The 19,241-nt window shown below is 49.8% G+C and overlaps 1 protein-coding gene across 8 annotated transcripts in view; it reads right to left on the bottom strand.

The window, feature by feature from the left end:
• LOC133116223 (muscleblind-like protein 2a) overlaps positions 1 to 19,241 on the bottom strand; it is a 63,894-nt gene that overhangs the window by 32,083 nt on the left and 12,570 nt on the right. For all 8 annotated transcript variants that reach the window (XM_061225570.1, XM_061225575.1, XM_061225568.1 and 5 more), the window contains exon 2: positions 13,986 to 14,831. In XM_061225570.1, coding sequence (XP_061081554.1) covers positions 13,986 to 14,159 — 174 coding nt within the window. In that variant the 5' untranslated portion in view covers positions 14,160 to 14,831. The remainder of the gene's footprint in view (positions 1 to 13,985; positions 14,832 to 19,241) is intronic.

Here is a 19,241-nt window from a genome sequence, read left to right as displayed (position 1 = left end):
CTGATGGCGCGTTAGCGGACCGGTAATGACATTCACTTTAACAAGCGGGCAGCGTCAGAATGTCAGTGCCGGAGCGGCGCGTGTAATGGAAGCGGACGCGCGGGATTAGCGGCACTTCTGCCCCAGACAGCGGCCTGCGCTTAACCACAGGAACCGGCCGGTGATTACCTGCTCTTCAGCGAACGGACGGATGGATGTGCTCTGGGCCACTGCCGTGTCCAAAACACAAGGGAATGATGTTAACTGTCTGACCGGGAGGGCTGACTATGGGAGGGGGAGCGCTATGGGGGAATACTGGTTCCGAACAAAAATGAACCAGTGGAAAAAAAAAGGGAGATCATCAACTCTCCAGTGTCCACCACACTCTGTCCAAGTTTGACAGACGCAAAACACCTGGGATTAGTTACTCTTGCAGTCCACTTGCATCTTTCAGCATGCCTGACAAATGACAACAGGTGTTATTATAGTTATTTCAGTTTCAGTAATGATGCACTACTGCAGTGGGAGGTGAACTATATCAAATATTCAGTGAGACTATTTTCAGGAAAAGTGCACTGAGGTGGAATTTTCTTCGTTAAACAAATACATTGAATGCGTTGTTATTATTATTACGAAATTGTCAACGGTAATGCTGCAGAGATATCAGCCATTACGCAGTGTGCAAGCACACCAGAAGTGCAACAGAACACAGTCTGAGGAGCTGAAAATAAATGCATCTGGAGCTCTGGAGGGTAGAAACAGTCAGCAGTGAGGGCCCTGGGGTGGGGCAGGGCTGCACTGCAAGGGCTCCTGAAGCTGACCGTGACTTTCTATTGGCCCAGAGACACACTGCAGCTGTTACACGCACGCACGCACGCAGACACACGCACGCTCCCTCTTGCTCATTCATAATACAGGGACAGAACGGTAATCTCCTCCATGCTAATTTGTGTTTGTGTCCCTTGTTTGACATTTCCCAGGTGCACAGTATGAACACACTTGCTTCACCAGCAGGAACGATACAGATGAGCTGACAGTGATCTGTGATCAACATGCCAGGCAGAGAGAGAGAGAGAGAGAGCGAGAGAACAAAAGTGTGAGAGAGGGTGTGAGAGAGAAAGAGAGAAAGAGGGTGGGAGAGAGACAGAAAAAGAGCAAGAAAGAGGGAGAGAGAAAATGACAGTGTGAGAAAGAAAAGGGTGGGGGAGAGAACAACAGAGTGGAGAGGAGGGAGAGGGCGAGAGAGTAGCACCTTCCATCGACACAGAGGGAAAATGCAATTAACAGTAGGCATCGGTGCCAAGTCCGTAAGCTTCCCTGACTTTGTTTCCTTTCCTGATTTAGACTTCCACACTGCGCAACCTGGCGGCTCCCACCCGCTCCCCGGCACAGACTACACCGCTTTGTGTGTTCCTGAACAACACTTATTTACAGGACAGCGTGTATATGGATGTGCTGCAGCATCTCCTGTGCTCCAGCAGAAAGGCTCAGAGTATCATGCTGCCGGTCCTTTCTACCCGCCTCGATGCAGCACAGCTCCACCGTCTCCGAGTGGGCCCATCCCAAACCCTTCCTGCGCACGGCATAAATATCACTGCGGCCCGGCGTTATCCGTCTCCCGCATTGGCACGGGGGAGACATAACCCCCTGCACAGACCCATAAAGCTTTAGCTCAGGGTACGGGTGTTCCGCCTCTCCTCCTGTATTAGAACTCATAAAGCTGTTTTAGTGCTCAGGTTTTTCCGTCATATTGAGAGCACCCAGTCTCCTCTCCTGTGTTAGTCCACATGAAGCTCTTTTAGCTTAGCATGCGAGTACACACCCCATCTCCTCTCCTGTGTTAGTCCTGATGAAGCTCTTTTAGCTTAGCATGCGAGTACACACCCCATCTCCTCTCCTGTGTTAGTCCTGATGAAGCTCTTTTAGCTTAGCATGCGAGTACACACCCCATCTCCTCTCCTGTGTTAGTCCTGATGAAGCTGTTTTAGTTTAGCATGCGAGTACACACCCTGTATCCTCTCCTGTGTTAGTCCTGATAAAGCTGTTTTAGTTTAGCATGCGAGTACACACCCTGTATCCTCTCCTGTGTTAGTCCTGATAAAGCTGTTTTAGTTTAGCATGCGAGTACACACCCTGTATCCTCTCCTGTGTTAGTCCTGATGAAGCTGTTTTAGTTTAGCATGCGAGTACACACCCTGTATCCTCTCCTGTGGTAGTCCTGATAAAGCTGTTTTAGCTTAGCATGCGAGTACACACCCTGTATCCTCTCCTGTGTTAGTCCTGATAAAGCTGTTTTAGCTCAGCATGCGAGTACACACCCTGTATCCTCTCCTGTGTCAGTCCCCATAAAGCAGGTTTAGCATGCGAGTACACACCCTGTTTCCTCTCCTGTGTCAGTCCCCATAAAGCAGGTTTAGCATGCGAGTACACACCCTGTTTCCTCTCCTGAGTCAGTCCCCTTAAAGCAGGTTTAGCATGCGAGTACACACCCTGTTTCCTCTCCTGTGTCAGTCCCCATAAAGCAGGTTTAGCATGCGAGTACACACCCCGTTTCCTCTCGTGTCAGTCCCCATAAAGCAGGTTTAGCATGCTGGTGCACTCCTGTCTCCTCTCTGTGGTAATCATGGGATTTGGGGATAGTTATCCTCTGCCTCTGCAGGGGGAGAGGCTGCCTGCCGCTCCCCTCTCAGTTCCAGCCTGTGACTGTGGGCCGTGAGCCGGGCTTAAACAGCAGGTAACCCTTCTCCTAGGAGCGTCCTCTTATCCCCCTCCTCAACACAAGAGGATCAGCAGCAGTTTCCCAAAGCAGAGTCCAGCATAGCACCTCTGCCACTCTCCACACCAACAGCCAATGGGACGGACTGAGGCGCAGGACTGCCACTCAAATATGCTGCATGAGGACAGATGATAATTCTCCGGAGCGCCTAACATGGGGAAATTACAGCGACCGTTTTCTGTATCAGCAGAGCACATCCCTGGAGGATGGGTGTAATAGTCTCACTTCCCTGCTGACCACAGCCGGGCTCATAGTAAGGATAGCAGCGGGGGGTAACGACACATCCATTTGTATTTCAGGAACAGTGGGAAGTGCACTGCGAAAATACCTACAGGTGGCCAACGCGTCTCCCAAATCACAGATTGCCTGTGACAATTCAGCCAAGTCTGACAGCCGTGCTGATCACACTGTGCCTGCCCGTCAGAGGCACGCAACGGGACTTCAGCAGGGCTGAGGTTGCTGATGGAGTCTCACCCCGGAGAGGCAGAACCCGCAGAGCCCAAACAGAAATTTGAGCAGACCTGAACATGGAACAAGAACAAAAGAGTAGTAATGAGGGGAAAAGCAGCTGGGGTCTGACGCTCGTGCGCCCGCCTCTCTGTCCACATTTCAAAATGAATCGCGTCTTTTTTTTCCCCCAAAACAAAAGATGGCCTTGCAAGACATTTCCCTCAGTGCAGCTGCATAGCTGTATGAAAGCGACAGGCCGCGGCAGCCGACGTGATGAGCTGCAGTGCGAGTCTAACCTCCGGTCTTCACCCTCCTGGATCAGAGGAGAAGCCACATTCAGGCTCCGTCTGCAGGACAGAGCCATTACCATCTGCAGAGCCCAACACCTTCCCTTCCTCAAATGTTCAAAACCGGATTCTTTCAAATTTCTATTTATGAGCTTGATGCTTGCATCAAGGTTTATTGTTATTACTACTATTATGAATAATAAATAAAAACCGACGACTGCGGAGGGATGATGTTATTGTGATGAATAGCGATGACTCATCATGCAGAACAAGGGCGTAAATACTACGGTCCCCAAACGGGACGCTGTCAGCCACCAATCACGTCCCCGGTGATGTCACATCTACACCACGCACCGAGAGGAGGAGAAGGAGGAGGAAGAGGAGGAGGAGGAGGAGGAGGAGGAGGAGGAGGAAGAGGCAGGAGGTGTATGGGCTGTTCGTGAATCCACACATCTACTCAGCCTTACAATATTCTAATTCAGAAATTATATACATCTACACACAGTCTCTATCTCTATGCATCTCTCTACACACACACACACACACACACACACACACACACACATACACACACACACACATCCTATATCGTAGGATTAGCAGATGCAGATGGACGCTCCCTTGCTCTGGGAGAAGGCCGTTTCTTTCTCTCTGACTATTTAATGGCTTATGAAAGCCACTTTCTCTGGATACGTTTAGAAAGGTACATGATACACGCTCTCATTCTCTGTCATAATGGAACATCAGCACCAGCCTTGCCACCCCCCTCCCGTCTGTCTCCTTGAAGGAGTCTATCTATCGCTCTCTCTCTCTCTCTCTCACTCACTCTATCTCTCGCTCTCTCACTCAGGCTCCGTCTGAAATGGAGTATAAAGTCGTTGCGCCAATGCAGGATTCTGTTTTTAACACAGAAAAAAAGAGCCAAAATGCAGGGGGGGAAATACACTGCATTGTATAAGCGCAGATATCCGTCCTATGGGTTTAAAAATATATATATATTATCAGACTGTGTTGCTTTGATCACAACGCCAAAACATTATTTGTAGCTTATTTCATCACATAAATCCGGCTTCGGTTACATAACAAAATGATAACACACATCATTGTGTTATTATTGTGAGTTGGCTTTTTATGGCAAAAGTAGTTATTTTTAACAGAACGCAAGTGATTAATGTAAAAGATAGATAATGAAATGTCCAGTGTTCCAAAGATGTAGCATTCCATGGGCTAGCATGGCTACTGGCATAAGGCCCTCCCTTTCTGTGGGTGATGCTACACGAGGCCCTCACTCTGGACGGACAGACGGACGCTGGGCCCCTCACCCCGGACGGACAGGCGGACGCTGGGAAGGTGCTGCAGCTGCCACGTCAGACCAGGGGAAGCGCTGGGCCCACAGCCACACAGCACATCCATTCAGGCAGGGGACAAGTCCTGCTCATCTCCCTGTCTGTGAATGAGTCCGCAAATGTGGCGTGCCTTTAATCTGTGCATTATTGAATTATCTTAATAAAGCATGAAAGCAGCTTTACAGAGAGGAAGCCTGCTTTTGGCGCATCGCGCCTGCTTCCTCCTGATACAATTAAGGTTCCTGCGGGCATTCGCTACCCTTTACCAGATCATGCAAAATATGAACAGGGATTAATTTGGCCATTTTCAAAAGGGTGAACTCATATCCGTGCTCCCGTTCATCACACAGCAAGCTTTTACACACGCAGAATGCTCAAGGTAGGGCTTGCCACACAGTGAAGCACCAGCTTGCTAAAATGGGAGTCTTTTTAGTGATTTAGCCATTTTGAGAGGTTTCTTCAGACATCATTGGCGTTGGTGGGAATTCATTGGCTAAACTGGACGAATCCCCACGCAACATGTGCTGTTCTGGTCGTCCCACCCACACGTTTACTGCTAATCTCCATGCAAAAAAAAAAACACCAGAGGAAAAAACAAGATGGCCTTTACGGCAGCAAAGCCCCGACTGTGAGCTCAGAAACACAACACTGAGGCTCCCTCTCCGCGCACACTACCGGTTTTTTCTGCAGGAAAGTAGGCTGAACGGACTAAAAGTGAAATTGAGGATGTGGCACATATGCCATTTATAGAGTCTCACTGGACCAGGGCAGGACCCGCAAACACCATTACAGAACAGCTGCCCACCACTTTCAGGACAAGTGGACTCGCCTAATTTTCCCTTATTCGCTGTGCTTTAAATGACAGGCGTGATGGAGTGTGACATGTTGCTGGGGGAAAGGGAGGCGGCGGGGCTGGGGAACCCCGGCCCATTACAGCCCGGCTTTCAGCGGCTCTCACAGCTGTCATCGCGCTAAACCGCCGGATTCCACACGCCTCTCTCAGCCTCCCGCAGGCCACCTCGGGCTCAGCCGGGCACGCGCAGGCTAACGATGGCTAGGACAGGCTGACACGCTAACGCAGGCTCAGACAGGCTGACACGCTAACGCTATTGTCAACTGGCCGGGGACTACAGCTGGAAATTAGTCATGTAGGCTAAAGCTGCTCCATTTACTGTTTACAGTTAATTAATGGGGACTGTCCACGACATTATAAACAAATAAATTCAAATTCAAATTCAAGACAGGCTGACACGCGCTAACGACGGCTAAGACAGGCTGACACGCTAACGCAGGCTAAGACAGGCTGACACGCTAACGCAGGCTCAGACAGGCTGACACGCTAACGCAGGCTAAGACAGGCTGACACGCGCTAACGACGGCTAAGACAGGCTGACACGCTAACGCAGGCTCAGACAGGCTGACACGCTAACGCAGGCTCAGACAGGCTGACACGCTAACGCAGGCTCAGACAGGCTGACACACGCTAACGCAGGCTCAGACAGGCTGACACGCTAACGCAGGCTCAGACAGGCTGACACGCTAACGCAGGCTAAGACAGGCTGACACGCGCTAACGACGGCTAAGACAGGCTGACACGCTAACGCAGGCTCAGACAGGCTGACACGCTAACACAGGCTCAGACAGGCTGACACGCTAACGCAGGCTCAGACAGGCTGACACACGCTAACGCAGGCTCAGACAGGCTGACACGCTAACGCAGGCTCAGACAGGCTGACACGCTAACGCAGGCTCAGACAGGCTGACACGCTAACGCAGGCTCAGACAGGCTGACACACGCTAACGCAGGCTCAGACAGGCTGACACGCTAACGCAGGCTCAGACAGGCACACGACCGCTAACAACGGCTAAGACAGGCTCACTGCCCGTTGGTCTGTGTGTTCTTATGTGTACACAAGTCACTCTTTCCACACTTTATTATTCTTTTTATTATTATTATTATTCTTTATTTTTCATTTATTGTTATTTTTAATAACTGTCTGTTTTGTTTTACCCTCCCCTCAAAGGCTCACACTGTTTTCTTCTTCCTCCTCTCTCTCTCTTTCTCTCTCTCTCACTCACTCTCTCAAAATTACCAATGTATGTTTGTTTTTGTATTATTAAAAATGAAGCTGTCCTCCCAACTCAGGCTCAGACATGCATGCGCAGGTTAATGACGACTAAGACTGGCACAGATGCGCTAACTCACGCAGGCTAACGAGAGATAAGACAGGCTGACGTGCTAACTCAGGCTTGGACAGGCTCACGCAGGCTAACGACGGCTAAGACAGGCTCACACGCGCTAACGCAGGCTCAGACAGGCTGACACAGGCTAACGACGGCTAAGACAGGCTCACACGCGCTAACGCAGGCTCAGACAGGCAAGCGCAGGCTAACGACAGCTAAAATAGGCACATGGCCACTAATGACAGCGAAGACAGGCACACGCACGCTAACGACGGCTAAGACAGGCTCACACACACTAACGATGGCTAAGACAGGCTCACACGCGCTAACTCAGGCTCAGACAAATACAGGCAGGCTAATGATGGCTAAGACAAGCTCGCATGTTTGCAAACAAAGAGCTTTTTTGCGAAAAAAGCAGGGAATGTTTCCCATACCGTGTGGAAAAGCCCTGAATGACTACTAGACAGAGAGGAAACACAGTTGGGATTACAGAGGACATTTTCACATGCTCTCCTCTGTGGTGCAACGGTTGTGACATGAGCTGATCCGGCATCATCAGGCTGCTCAGAGGGGCGCTAGTCTATATTCTCAGACCGGGCGCTGCTGTTGCTGCATGCTCGAGCCAGAACCCAAATGTATCCAGCCAGCTGTGTGGATGGACTCCATGCAGAAAATAATGTGGGCAGAGTGAGACGCTCTGGGGAGAAGTGTGGGCTCTGAAGTGAGAGATACCTGCCAATCAGGACACATCCAGCACAACCGAGGAGACCTCCACAAGGCTATCAGGGACTTGAAGGTTAATAGCCAATTAGAGAAGGGCTCCTTTTCAGAGGCCCCTCATTATCAGCACTGTGTAGAGGAGCCATGCAGAGAGCCGGGGCCCATTGGGCCAATCAGAGCAGACTGGGTCACTGCACCCAGCTGGGAGATAAATGCACGAACACACTCACCACGTGAAATATGTGCTGGTTTGATTCACATATAATGCATATTTATAATGCAACTGCTACCTGGACCGTCTCAGGGCAAATGGCAGTGTTTGTGGTTCTCACACAGTACACATGCATATACACGCAGACGTGCACACACGCATGCACACAGTACACACACACACGCATACACACACACACACTCCTTAAAATATTTAATAATTCTGTTGATTATTAAACACCTATATCTGTGCAAGTCGTTTTTATTTTGAAAAACCAAAAGGTTTTTCAGAGCAAGCACTTTGAGCTAATCACATTTTTTTCTGGCTCAAATTACATTACATCAGCTCACAAATGACACCAGGTATACATGAGAAGACAGCGGTCATAAGGAAATCAAATCACTCCCAATCAGAAAGCCCTATCTGACACACTCTGTGAGCAAAAACCTCCAGTGAAGAACACAATACAACCCCGTAGCATTACACAGCAGAAGATAGTTTGATGGAGGTTGATACGGCTGTTTGCCATGCAGGCTACCTTCTATACGCTTTAGGGAGGCCTTTTCTCATGATCATTTCAAGCTTTGCCGTGTATGACACACCTGTATCACTGATTCTTACGCTTGTGGTAGCAGTTTCTTGGCTTCAGGGTTTAGCAGCGATGTGTTGCTGCTTTTTATGAACCAGTGTCCCTGTGCCTACAGCTCTGCCACTGCATTAGTTCCGGGGGATAAGAGCATGTTTAAAAAGCAAGCAAGGGAATAAATAGGGCTCATGTTTACTCCTGGATCGAGCACGTCCACTCAGCTCAGCCCGTACCTGAACAGCGTTCCTGAAACTCTGCCCCCTGAAGTCCCCCCCCCCCCCCCCCCCCCCCCGCCCCCTCGAGGGGCCCCACACCCCGGCCCTGTTGCCAGGTGACGTTCCGGAAGGACCGTGCGTCAGTGTGTGCTCAGCCTGCGTCAGGCTCAGAGGTTAGCGGCTGGCGGCTCCTGTATCCTGAGGTGGCGGTGACACTACCCCCGGCCCTGCATAATGGTCTACAGGGGCGAGGTAAACTAGGAGCCGACAGGAAAAGCGGTTCAACAGTGACTCTGATGCGCTGGGTAAGAGCACAGAGCGCAGGGTCCTGCTGCACGGAGACACTGAGTGACTGTGATAGCGACTAAATGCGTAAAAGCATGCAGACGTGGTCAAGAGGTTCAGCTGTTATTCAGACCAAATGTCAGATTGGGGAAGAAATGTGACCAGCTGACAGGAAGGTGACAGTAGCGCAAAGAACCACGCATTGCAACAGCGGTATGCAGAAGAGCATTTCTGAACACACAAACCTGAAAGTAGATAGGGCTACAGCAGGAGAAGCCTCAATAAGTCTAATACATAAGTCTAATAAATACCTAATAAAGTGCTCACTGAGGGTATGTTCACTGAAAAATGATCAACAACAAAAAGATAGAAGATAGGCTTTCAAATTATTCATTATGCTTGAAAGTAAACTGTCACTCACACAAAGGCTTGCTTACCAACACACAGTACTGTACCCTCACTATAACTGCAGCACACACCACCCTACACCCACTATAACGGCAGCACACAATACACTACACTACCCTCACTATAACTGCAGCACACACAGTACCCTACCCTCACTATAACTGCAGCACACACCACCCTACACCCACTATAACTGCAGCACACACAGTACACTACCCTCACTATAACTGCAGCACACACAGTACCCTACCCTCACTATAACTGCAGCACACACAGTACCCTACCCTCACTATAACTGCAGCACACACAGTACCCTACCCTCACTATAACTGCAGCACACACAGTACCCTACCCTCACTATAACTGCAGCACACACAGTACCCTACCCACACTATAACTGCAGCACACACAGTACCCTACCCTCACTATAACTGCAGCACACACAGTACCCTACCCTCACTATAACTGCAGCACACACAGTACCCTACCCACACTATAACTGCAGCACACACAGTACCCTACCCTCACTATAACTGCACACTACCCTACACTACCTGCAGCACACACTACACCTCCTGCAGCACACACTACACTACCTGCAGCACACACTACCTGCAGCACACACTACACTACCTGCAGCACACACTACACTACCTGCAGCACACACTACACCTCCTGCAGCACACACTACACCTCCTGCAGCACACACTACACCTCCTGCAGCACACACTACACCTCCTGCAGCACACACTACACCTCCTGCAGCACACACTACACTACCTGCAGCACACACACGCAGTAAAACACATTCAGTGCAGAGGGCAGCAATGCACAGCGTGCTGCTCCATCACCATCACTGCACACTCGGAGAGATCACGTGACAGGGGTGTCTTCCTGCCACTATTACCACACGGATCTGTGGGCAGAACCTCCAGGCTAACTCCCAGTCCATTAGAGGGGGACAATTAACTCATTTACAGGGGCCTTGGATTCTAAAAGGCAGGGCAGGCTACGTTTAAGTGCGGGGGGGGGGGGTGTTTTCCAGTAAGACACGGCGCTCCGGGGGAACGGATCAATGGAGGACGACAGAGTGCGACTGTTCCGCGGGAAACCGAAACTGCGCCGCGGCGGAACAGAAGACCGCGGGGCAACGAGGAAGACAAGAGGCGGCCATTACCGCGCAAAACGATGGCGGCCTCCGGCCGAGCAAACAGCGGTAAATAAAGCGGCGGGCCGGCTGAAGGCGCGGCGGCCGAAGCTAACGAGCTAACGTGCTAACGAGCTAACGAGCCTCCTCCCGCGGGCCAGCCTCCCCCCAAGGGCAGCGATACAGCAGGGCGGCCGCGACACAAACACAAACAGGCCGTAACCGCGCGCTGCCAGAACCGTGCTCGTTACTTCTGTCGCAAACAGCAGGCGGTTGATTTGGGCCGCAGTGGCGTTTCTGCGCAGGATGTTAGCAAACAGTTTTCTTATCGGAGTGAAGCATCGTCCGTGGGAACAATGCCAAAAAAACCTCCCAAGAATCTGCTTCTGGACATGAGTAGCTTTTATCCCAATTTCACCAACCCTACCCCTATTAGGCTGTTTTTTACTTAGTGATACAGCTCATACTTTTTCATCTACAAAGCTTCCAATAGCAGGTAAACACAAGCCAACTAAATGCGTCCATTTTGTAGATTTATTTACATTGTGGAATAAAATGAGGAAATATGGTACAAAAAAGTAATCCCCTTTTCATCAACAGCTCTAAGAGCTAAACCACTTGATCATGGCTGACTAATATTAGCTACAGCGCCACATGTTACATTAGCCCACAGAATCTTGTGCTCATAGGACACCTGCCTGTTACTATTACCATGGGACTAACCTTTGACCTTTCTGTCAGTAAATCTAATGAGACGGCTCCATAGGTCAGGCCGGGTTGTGCACGGGAGCTAACACTGGGCTACTCCCAGCCATGTGCTAAAGGATCCAAGACTACTTCAAACAGCAGAGATGTTCATCTAGAAGACACCATTTCCCTGTTAGTCTCTGGCCAGAAGCCAAAATTGTTAATACAATCGTGTAAAATCAAAACAAAGAAGTTAATCATTTCTAGAGAGCCATTGGAATTTCCTTCCCTAAATCCATTAAAAAAAAAAAAACCTTTACTTGAATCTTTCAGAACATATTACCAGTTTGTTATTAATCTGAAATATTGCTGTTCTTGGTCAGAAAAACTGCCAGATATATTTTAAGCATAATTTTACAAAAAGTACATTACAATATGAGAAGAAAGATCTTCACAGCACTGTCAGTAGAACTCATTATCATGATCTCAAAGAACTAAGTAAAATCAATCTTCATACAGTACTGCACATATGGTACATATGGTCACATAATCCAGCCTGATATTTGCTCAGATAATACTAAGAACAAGGTGCATCAATCGGAGAAAGAGAATAAGAGAGCCAGAGTCAGAGAGAGAGAGAGAGAGAGAGAGAGAGAGAATAAGAGAGCCAGAGTCAGAGAGAGAGTGAGTGAGTGAGTGAGTGAGAGAGCTAGAGAGAGAGACTGTGAGAGAGTGTGAGACAGAGAGTGAGTGTGTGAGTGAGTGAGTGAGTGAGAGAGCTAGCGAGAGACCGTGAGAGTGTGAGACAGAGAGTGAGTGTGTGAGTGAGTGAGTGAGTGAGAGAGCTAGAGAGAGAGACCGTGAGAGAGTGTGAGACAGAGAGTGAGTGTGTGAGTGAGTGAGTGAGTGAGCTAGCGAGAGACCGTGAGAGTGTGAGACAGAGAGTGAGTGTGTGAGTGAGTGAGTGAGAGAGCTAGCGAGAGAGACCGTGAGAGAGTGTGAGACAGAGAGTGAGTGTGTGAGTGAGTGAGTGAGTGAGCTAGAGAGAGAGACCGTGAGAGTGTGTGAGACAGAGTGAGTGTGTGAGTGAGTGAGTGAGTGAGCTAGAGAGAGAGACCGTGAGAGTGTGAGACAGAGTGAGTGTGTGAGTGTGTGAGTGAGTGAGTGAGTGAGTGAGTGAGTGAGTGAGTGAGTGAGTGAGCTAGAGAGAGAGACCGTGAGAGTGTGAGACAGAGTGAGTGTGTGAGTGAGTGAGTGAGTGAGTGAGCTAGAGAGAGAGACCGTGAGTGTGAGACAGAGTGAGTGTGTGAGTGAGTGAGTGAGTGAGTGAGTGAGTGAGTGAGAGAGCTAGCGAGAGACCGTGAGAGTGTGAGACAGAGAGTGAGTGTGTGAGTGAGTGAGTGAGTGAGAGAGCTAGAGAGAGAGACCGTGAGAGAGTGTGAGACAGAGAGTGAGTGTGTGAGTGAGTGAGTGAGTGAGAGAGCTAGCGAGAGACCGTGAGAGTGTGAGACAGAGAGTGAGTGTGTGAGTGAGTGAGTGAGTGAGAGAGCTAGCGAGAGAGACCGTGAGAGAGTGTGAGACAGAGAGTGAGTGTGTGAGTGAGTGAGTGAGTGAGCTAGAGAGAGAGACCGTGAGTGTGTGAGACAGAGTGAGTGTGTGAGTGTGTGAGTGAGTGAGTGAGTGAGTGAGTGAGTGAGTGAGCTAGAGAGAGAGACCGTGAGAGTGTGTGAGACAGAGTGAGTGTGTGAGTGAGTGAGTGAGTGAGTGAGTGAGCTAGAGAGAGAGACCGTGAGAGTGTGAGACAGAGTGAGTGTGTGAGTGAGTGAGTGAGTGAGTGAGTGAGTGAGTGAGTGAGTGAGTGAGAGAGCTAGCGAGAGACCGTGAGAGAGTGTGAGACAGAGAGTGAGTGTGTGAGAAAGTGAGTGAGAGAGTGAGTGAGTGAGTGAGTGAGAGAGCTAGAGAGAGAGACCGTGAGAGAGTGTGAGACAGAGAGTGAGTGTGTGAGTGAGTGAGTGAGTGAGCTAGAGAGAGAGACCGTGAGTGTGTGAGACAGAGTGAGTGTGTGAGTGTGTGAGTGAGTGAGTGAGTGAGTGAGTGAGTGAGTGAGCTAGAGAGAGAGACCGTGAGAGTGTGTGAGACAGAGTGAGTGTGTGAGTGAGTGAGTGAGTGAGTGAGTGAGCTAGAGAGAGAGACCGTGAGAGTGTGAGACAGAGTGAGTGTGTGAGTGAGTGAGTGAGTGAGTGAGTGAGTGAGTGAGTGAGTGAGTGAGAGAGCTAGCGAGAGACCGTGAGAGAGTGTGAGACAGAGAGTGAGTGTGTGAGAAAGTGAGTGAGAGAGTGAGTGAGTGAGTGAGTGAGAGAGCTAGAGAGAGAGACCGTGAGAGTGTGAGACAGAGAGTGAGTGTGTGAGAGAGTGAGTGAGAGTGAGTGAGTGAGTGCGTGAGTGAGTGAGTGAGAGAGCTAGAGAGAGAGACTGTGAGAGTGTGAGACAGAGAGTGAGTGTGTGAGAGAGTGAGTGAGTGAGTGAGTGAGAGAGCTAGAGAGAGAGACTGTGAGAGTGTGAAACAGAGAGTGAGTGTGTGAGAGAGTGAGTGAGTGAGTGAGTGCGTGAGTGAGTGAGCTAGAGAGAGAGACCGTGAGAGAGTGTGAGACAGAGTGAGAGAGGGTAAGTGTGCACTCCTTGTGCAGGTATCGTCACGGCTCACCTTCAGAGAGTCGAAGCAGGCGATGACTCGGCCGTTCTCCACCTGGCAGCTCTTCGGCGGGTGCGCAAATTTGCATTCCTCGTCGCTGCGGGAGCACGTGCCCCTCTGGAACTGCCGGCACACCTCCAGCGTCAGCCATTTTGTGTCCCGTATCGAGGACATGTTCAGAGCCATCCAGAAGCTGGGCGGAGCGGAGCCACAGAAGGCTTCACTGGGGAGGGGGGAATGGGGGGAGGGGGGGGGGGTTATCAGCTGCGCTTCTCACACACAAGGCCTAGAGGGCGACACACATCAAGCTGAGGGGCGCCGAGCTGGAGCGAAGGTCTCGCCGCAGGTTTCTGTCCTACTCCTGGAGCTGTCAGTACAATGGCACCATTGGGGGTGGGAGGGGGAGGGGGGGGGGGGGGGCAGCCAATCAGAACACGAGTTGTCCCGCTGCCAATCACTCAGTCCGCCCCGGGAGCAAAGCGCTGAGAGGGAGAGGGCAGAGGGGCATGCTCAGGGGTGTGCACCCCTTCCTCGTCCACACACGCCCCAGGCACCGCTGAGGTTTCAGGCCGGGTGGGACAGGGCGTGGGGGGGGGGGACCGCACGCAGGACTGAGCGCTCCGCCTCCCGAACACTCGGCCTCTTTGTGCTTCGGCTGCGTTTCCCCGCTCCGCAGAAAATCTTCCTGCTTAAAATGTTCTCCAGAGCAGGGGCCAGGCCCGAAATAAAAACAGAGAGGGCCGAGGGTGGAGCCTTGAGGTCTCCCCTTCCTGACACGGGTCAGGCCGGGACACTGGCCTCAAAACCACGAGCCAAACGCCGGGAACGCTGTCAGATGCGGCACTTTACGTCCGAGATCTGTGGGGGTAAAACGCGGTCCATTAGGCACAATTCTCTTTCACAAAATTGAAGAATAACGCAGTACCTTAAAGACTACTCACATTTCCTTCAATGCAGGTTAATTATACAAACTGGCCCTTATCTGAAATAGCAAGGTTCTCTTCATTAAAGGTGGAACCGTTCTAACAGACTGACATACTGTATATCTATACACATACAGTAACATTTGCATTTTTACATACACCCTCTGTTTCATTTAAACAGGTTATTGCATTTTAAACAGGTTATTTCATTTTAAACCTGGTTATCAAGACTTTTTTTTTTTTTTTACTGAGCATTACTGAGGTAAGCATCACCAGTGGCATGACGGAGGCTGGAAAGAGAGACACTTCGTTTAACCACAATTTAAACGACATGCCTCCTGGCCCTCGACAGTATTATCTGCCCACTCCAGTTATGATACAAATGACACATTGACTGGACTACAGCACTGTTAATCTGAATTTGAGGCTGAAGCGATGTCCAATCGTACATCAAACGTCGCTGCTCCTGGCCACAGGCGGGGATGGTCAGGATTCCATCCAAGCCGTATGACTCATCGACTAAGACATCAGACGCAATATAATACTTTTCATAATTACTGTCAAGGTTACAATACTTGAAGGCTTCAGAAAGCCTTAAGACTCATCTCCCGAGATATTCTCCACAATATACATATTTTTCATAATCACTGTCGAGATTCCGACGAGCGAAGATGCCAGAACTCCTTGAATCCGACTCCACAACATCAGATCAAATTTAAATCTCACATTAGTTCGCAGAAGGGCAATAATGTTGCCACGTTCCACGCGCAAGCACCCCAAGCGTCACAAATTCAAAACTTTCATTACGTAGTCATTATTCACGTAAAGGAGGAGCGGGCTTTGCTGAAAAGCTCCATCCTCTTTGGACCCCTTCTTTCAGAACATCTGGAAATATTTACAGGAGCGAGCTGGGAGCAGGGGAGGGGCGGGGCTGACAGACAAAGACCTGGCGGAAAAACAGTCCGCCGTGATTAAAGGGTCTCCTTACAGTTTAAACAGCAGACTCTGTTATGAAAGAACACGCCCCACAATGCTAGAAAAATATGGCAAGAACTGAAAACTTAAAAACAAACCCAAAAAAAAGCTAAATAATTATGCAGGTCCGATTAAAAGGAGCACACTTGGCGAGCTGCATTCGAAGTCATAAAATCTCAGATGCGACATTTAAAAACATATTTTGGGAAATGGTGGTGGATATTTCCTGCACAAACTCTCAGGCCTCCGCTTCTCTGTAGTAGCAGTTTGCCGGTTGAGGGGCTAAAATCTCAGAACCAGTTGCTAAGGGTACCTTTTTTCCTTCCGCTGATACAATGCATAGCAACAGCAAAAACAGAGCTAAAAAAAGAAATTCTATTATGACCATTTCATAAAAAAGCAATCTAATTGGTTTTGTTAAAGAGACACTTGAAATGACGATCCCCTGCCTGCACCACCTCCACAGTCAAATCTGCATCTTAAATTGCCCTGTAGAGCAAGTAAAAGAGGGAATACCTTGTTGAATGTTTGCATAAATGAATATGACACAGGTACACAGCAGAGAGAGCCTCCATACAGTCCAGCTGCCTGATCTACTGTTGCATGTTCTGGCTCATTTCAAAATCAGGTTATTTTATCGTGAACATCGGTGCATCATACTTTCAGGTAAATTAATTGGGACACAATAAAAAAATCTATGAATTGTATAAAATCATGTCAGCCAGGTCCTGACAAGCTTACATACCGTACCTAGAAAACAAATCGGAAAAGAACGGGAGGGAAGAAAATCAGCACGCCACGTCAAGCCATGAATTGGACGGGCTACAGCTGCAGAAGACCATGCGGGTCCCATTCCTGAACCCTGAACCCTGAACCCTGAACCCTGACTCCCCCACCCTAATCTAGGGTAGGAGTCTTCCAGACATACTGATTTTCAGACCCTAAAATTAAATTACATTTTGACTGGACATTCCCCATACACATCTCAAGTTAGGGTTAGGTTTAGGTTTAGGGTTCTGTGAAGCCAGGCCTAAATGTATCAAGCAGAGGGCGAGCACTCGGGTAAGTCATAAGCACACTCGGGTAAGTCATAAGCACACACGCCAACAGTGTGACCTCCTTACCAGCCGAATGCAGGGGAGAATGATCAACAGCAAGGCAAAACGCTAGAGGCTCCCAGACACAGAGTCTGAAAATGCGCATATCCGGATTAATCAGGGAAACTCACACCAGCGCTAATTGTGTCCCACCGCTGTGTCCTTCTGGTCATATTAGGCTAATGACATCATTAAGGCTGGAGCTGAGATTACAGGTCCCCCTCCCTGGATGACCGTTTGACCCACTCCTCCAGCGCCACAGCCAGGATTAGATCATCACTGCACAAAGACCTCGTGGAAGCCGTGTTTAACGAGCCGGCTAGCCAATCGCGCCGGCACCCACCCCGGTGACATCACCCGCCGTAAACGCAGCCGTCAGGCATGACGAAACCCTACGCTATGCGCCATGGACGTGCCAGCGTGCAATCAGCAGATTATCAAATCCCTATCTTCTGCGCAGTAATTACATGTTTGCCATATGTTCAGTTCCATATATTTATGTACACGACGGCGGTTACACATTCGGAAAATAAATAATTGCTTGCAATGATCCACTTAAGCAGCTATGAGCTAAACAGGAAGGTAATATGAGGTAAAACAAGTTCTCCCGGGGCGTACATGCTATTTCACCGCTGCGCTGGGAATATAATTAGCGGCTTTTTCCATTTGCTTAATGCAGAACTCCTCCTGCCACTCAGGGTGCTGCAGGACGAGGCCTCTCTGAATCCAACACTCCCAGCTCCCTGTCCCTGTTTACTCAGCAGGCCCGTCAGAGAGCTCTTTATGGCGCTGATATGGGCCGTGTGGGGGGGGCTGGAGAAGTGATACCCTGGAGCCCTGGGGGGCACGCTGGGTCTTGGGTGTCCTAGGCACACCCACTTATGGATTGGTACACCCGAAAACCTGCTGCTCCTCCCGGTCTGCGCACCACCCCCCACGTCCATGACCGCAATTCCCCCCGGGACCACCTGCACATCCTTACAGCACCTAACCTCATGACGGGAACTGTGGCACTGCTGCTTAGTGTATCAGTGTGTGTGAGTGTGTGTGTGTGTGTGTGTGAGTGTGTGTGTGTGTGTGTGTGTGTGTGTGTGTGTGTGTGTGTGTGTGTGAGTGTGAGTGTGTGTGTGTGTGTGTGTGTGTGTGTGTGTGTCTGTGTGTGTGTGTGTGTGTGTGTGTGTGTCAGAGTCAGTGTGTGTGAGTGTGTGTGTGTATGCGTCTCAGAGTCAGCGTGTGTGAGTGTGTGTGTGTATGTGTCTCAGAGTCAGCGTGTGTGTGTGTGTGTGTGTGTGTGTCTCAGAGTCAGCGTGTGTGAGTGTGTGTGTGTATGTGTCTCAGAGTCAGCGTGTGTGAGTGTGTGTGTGTGTGTGTGTGTGTGTGTGTGTGTGTGTGTGTGTGTGTGTGTGTGTGTGTGTGTCTCAGAGTCAGTGTGTGTGAGTGTGTGAGTGTGCGTGTATGTGTCTCAGAGTCAGCGTGTGTGAGTGTGTGTGTGTGTGTGTGTGTCTGTGTGTGTATGTGTCTCAGAGTCAGCGTGTGTGAGTGTGTATGTGCGCGTGTTCGCCTGGGTAATAGTCTCTATACAGACACAAGGTATGAGAGTGGGGTAGTTATCTAAAGTCAGAACACACAACAGGCCAGAACTGAAGCGAAGATCTGTTGGAGTAATTCATTACGCTCTGAATTTACGGCAAGTGGCAGATTAACATGCTGCACGCCTTTCAGTCAGAACAGCACATAAACCCAGTGAGCCAAACTGCGCTGTGAGGCTCAGCCAGAGTTCCACTTAACCAACTTCACAAGACCAATCAAACAGGCCAGGAAAATCTAATCAGAGCCACAGTGGGGCCTTTCCCTGGAGACAGAAAACAGACACAAAGAGGCACACACACACATATACATACAGACACGCACATACACGCATAGACACACACACACACACACACAGACACAAACAGACATATACACACACGCATAGTCACACACACGCATAGACACACACACACACGCATACAGACATACACACACGCACGCACGCACGCACGCACGCACGCACGCACGCACGCACGCACGCACGCACGCACGCACGCACACACGCACACACAGACACATATACACAGAGACAAAGAGCAGTAGCCTAGCACCATCTCCAAGTGCAGTTTGTTAAAAACAGCAAATGGCCTCTAAAAATTACCGCAGTGCAGTTGAGAAACTGAAGGCTCGTGTTCGGCATGACTGACCAGACTTCCACTCTGGTCTGTGCCTCACAACCACAA

This window comes from Conger conger, chromosome 17 (assembly GCF_963514075.1).
Source record: "Conger conger chromosome 17, fConCon1.1, whole genome shotgun sequence".
Classification (NCBI taxonomy): Eukaryota; Metazoa; Chordata; class Actinopteri; order Anguilliformes; family Congridae; genus Conger; species Conger conger.
The sequence above is the reverse complement of the archived record's forward strand: the minus strand, read 5'-3'. Positions and strand labels throughout refer to the sequence as shown.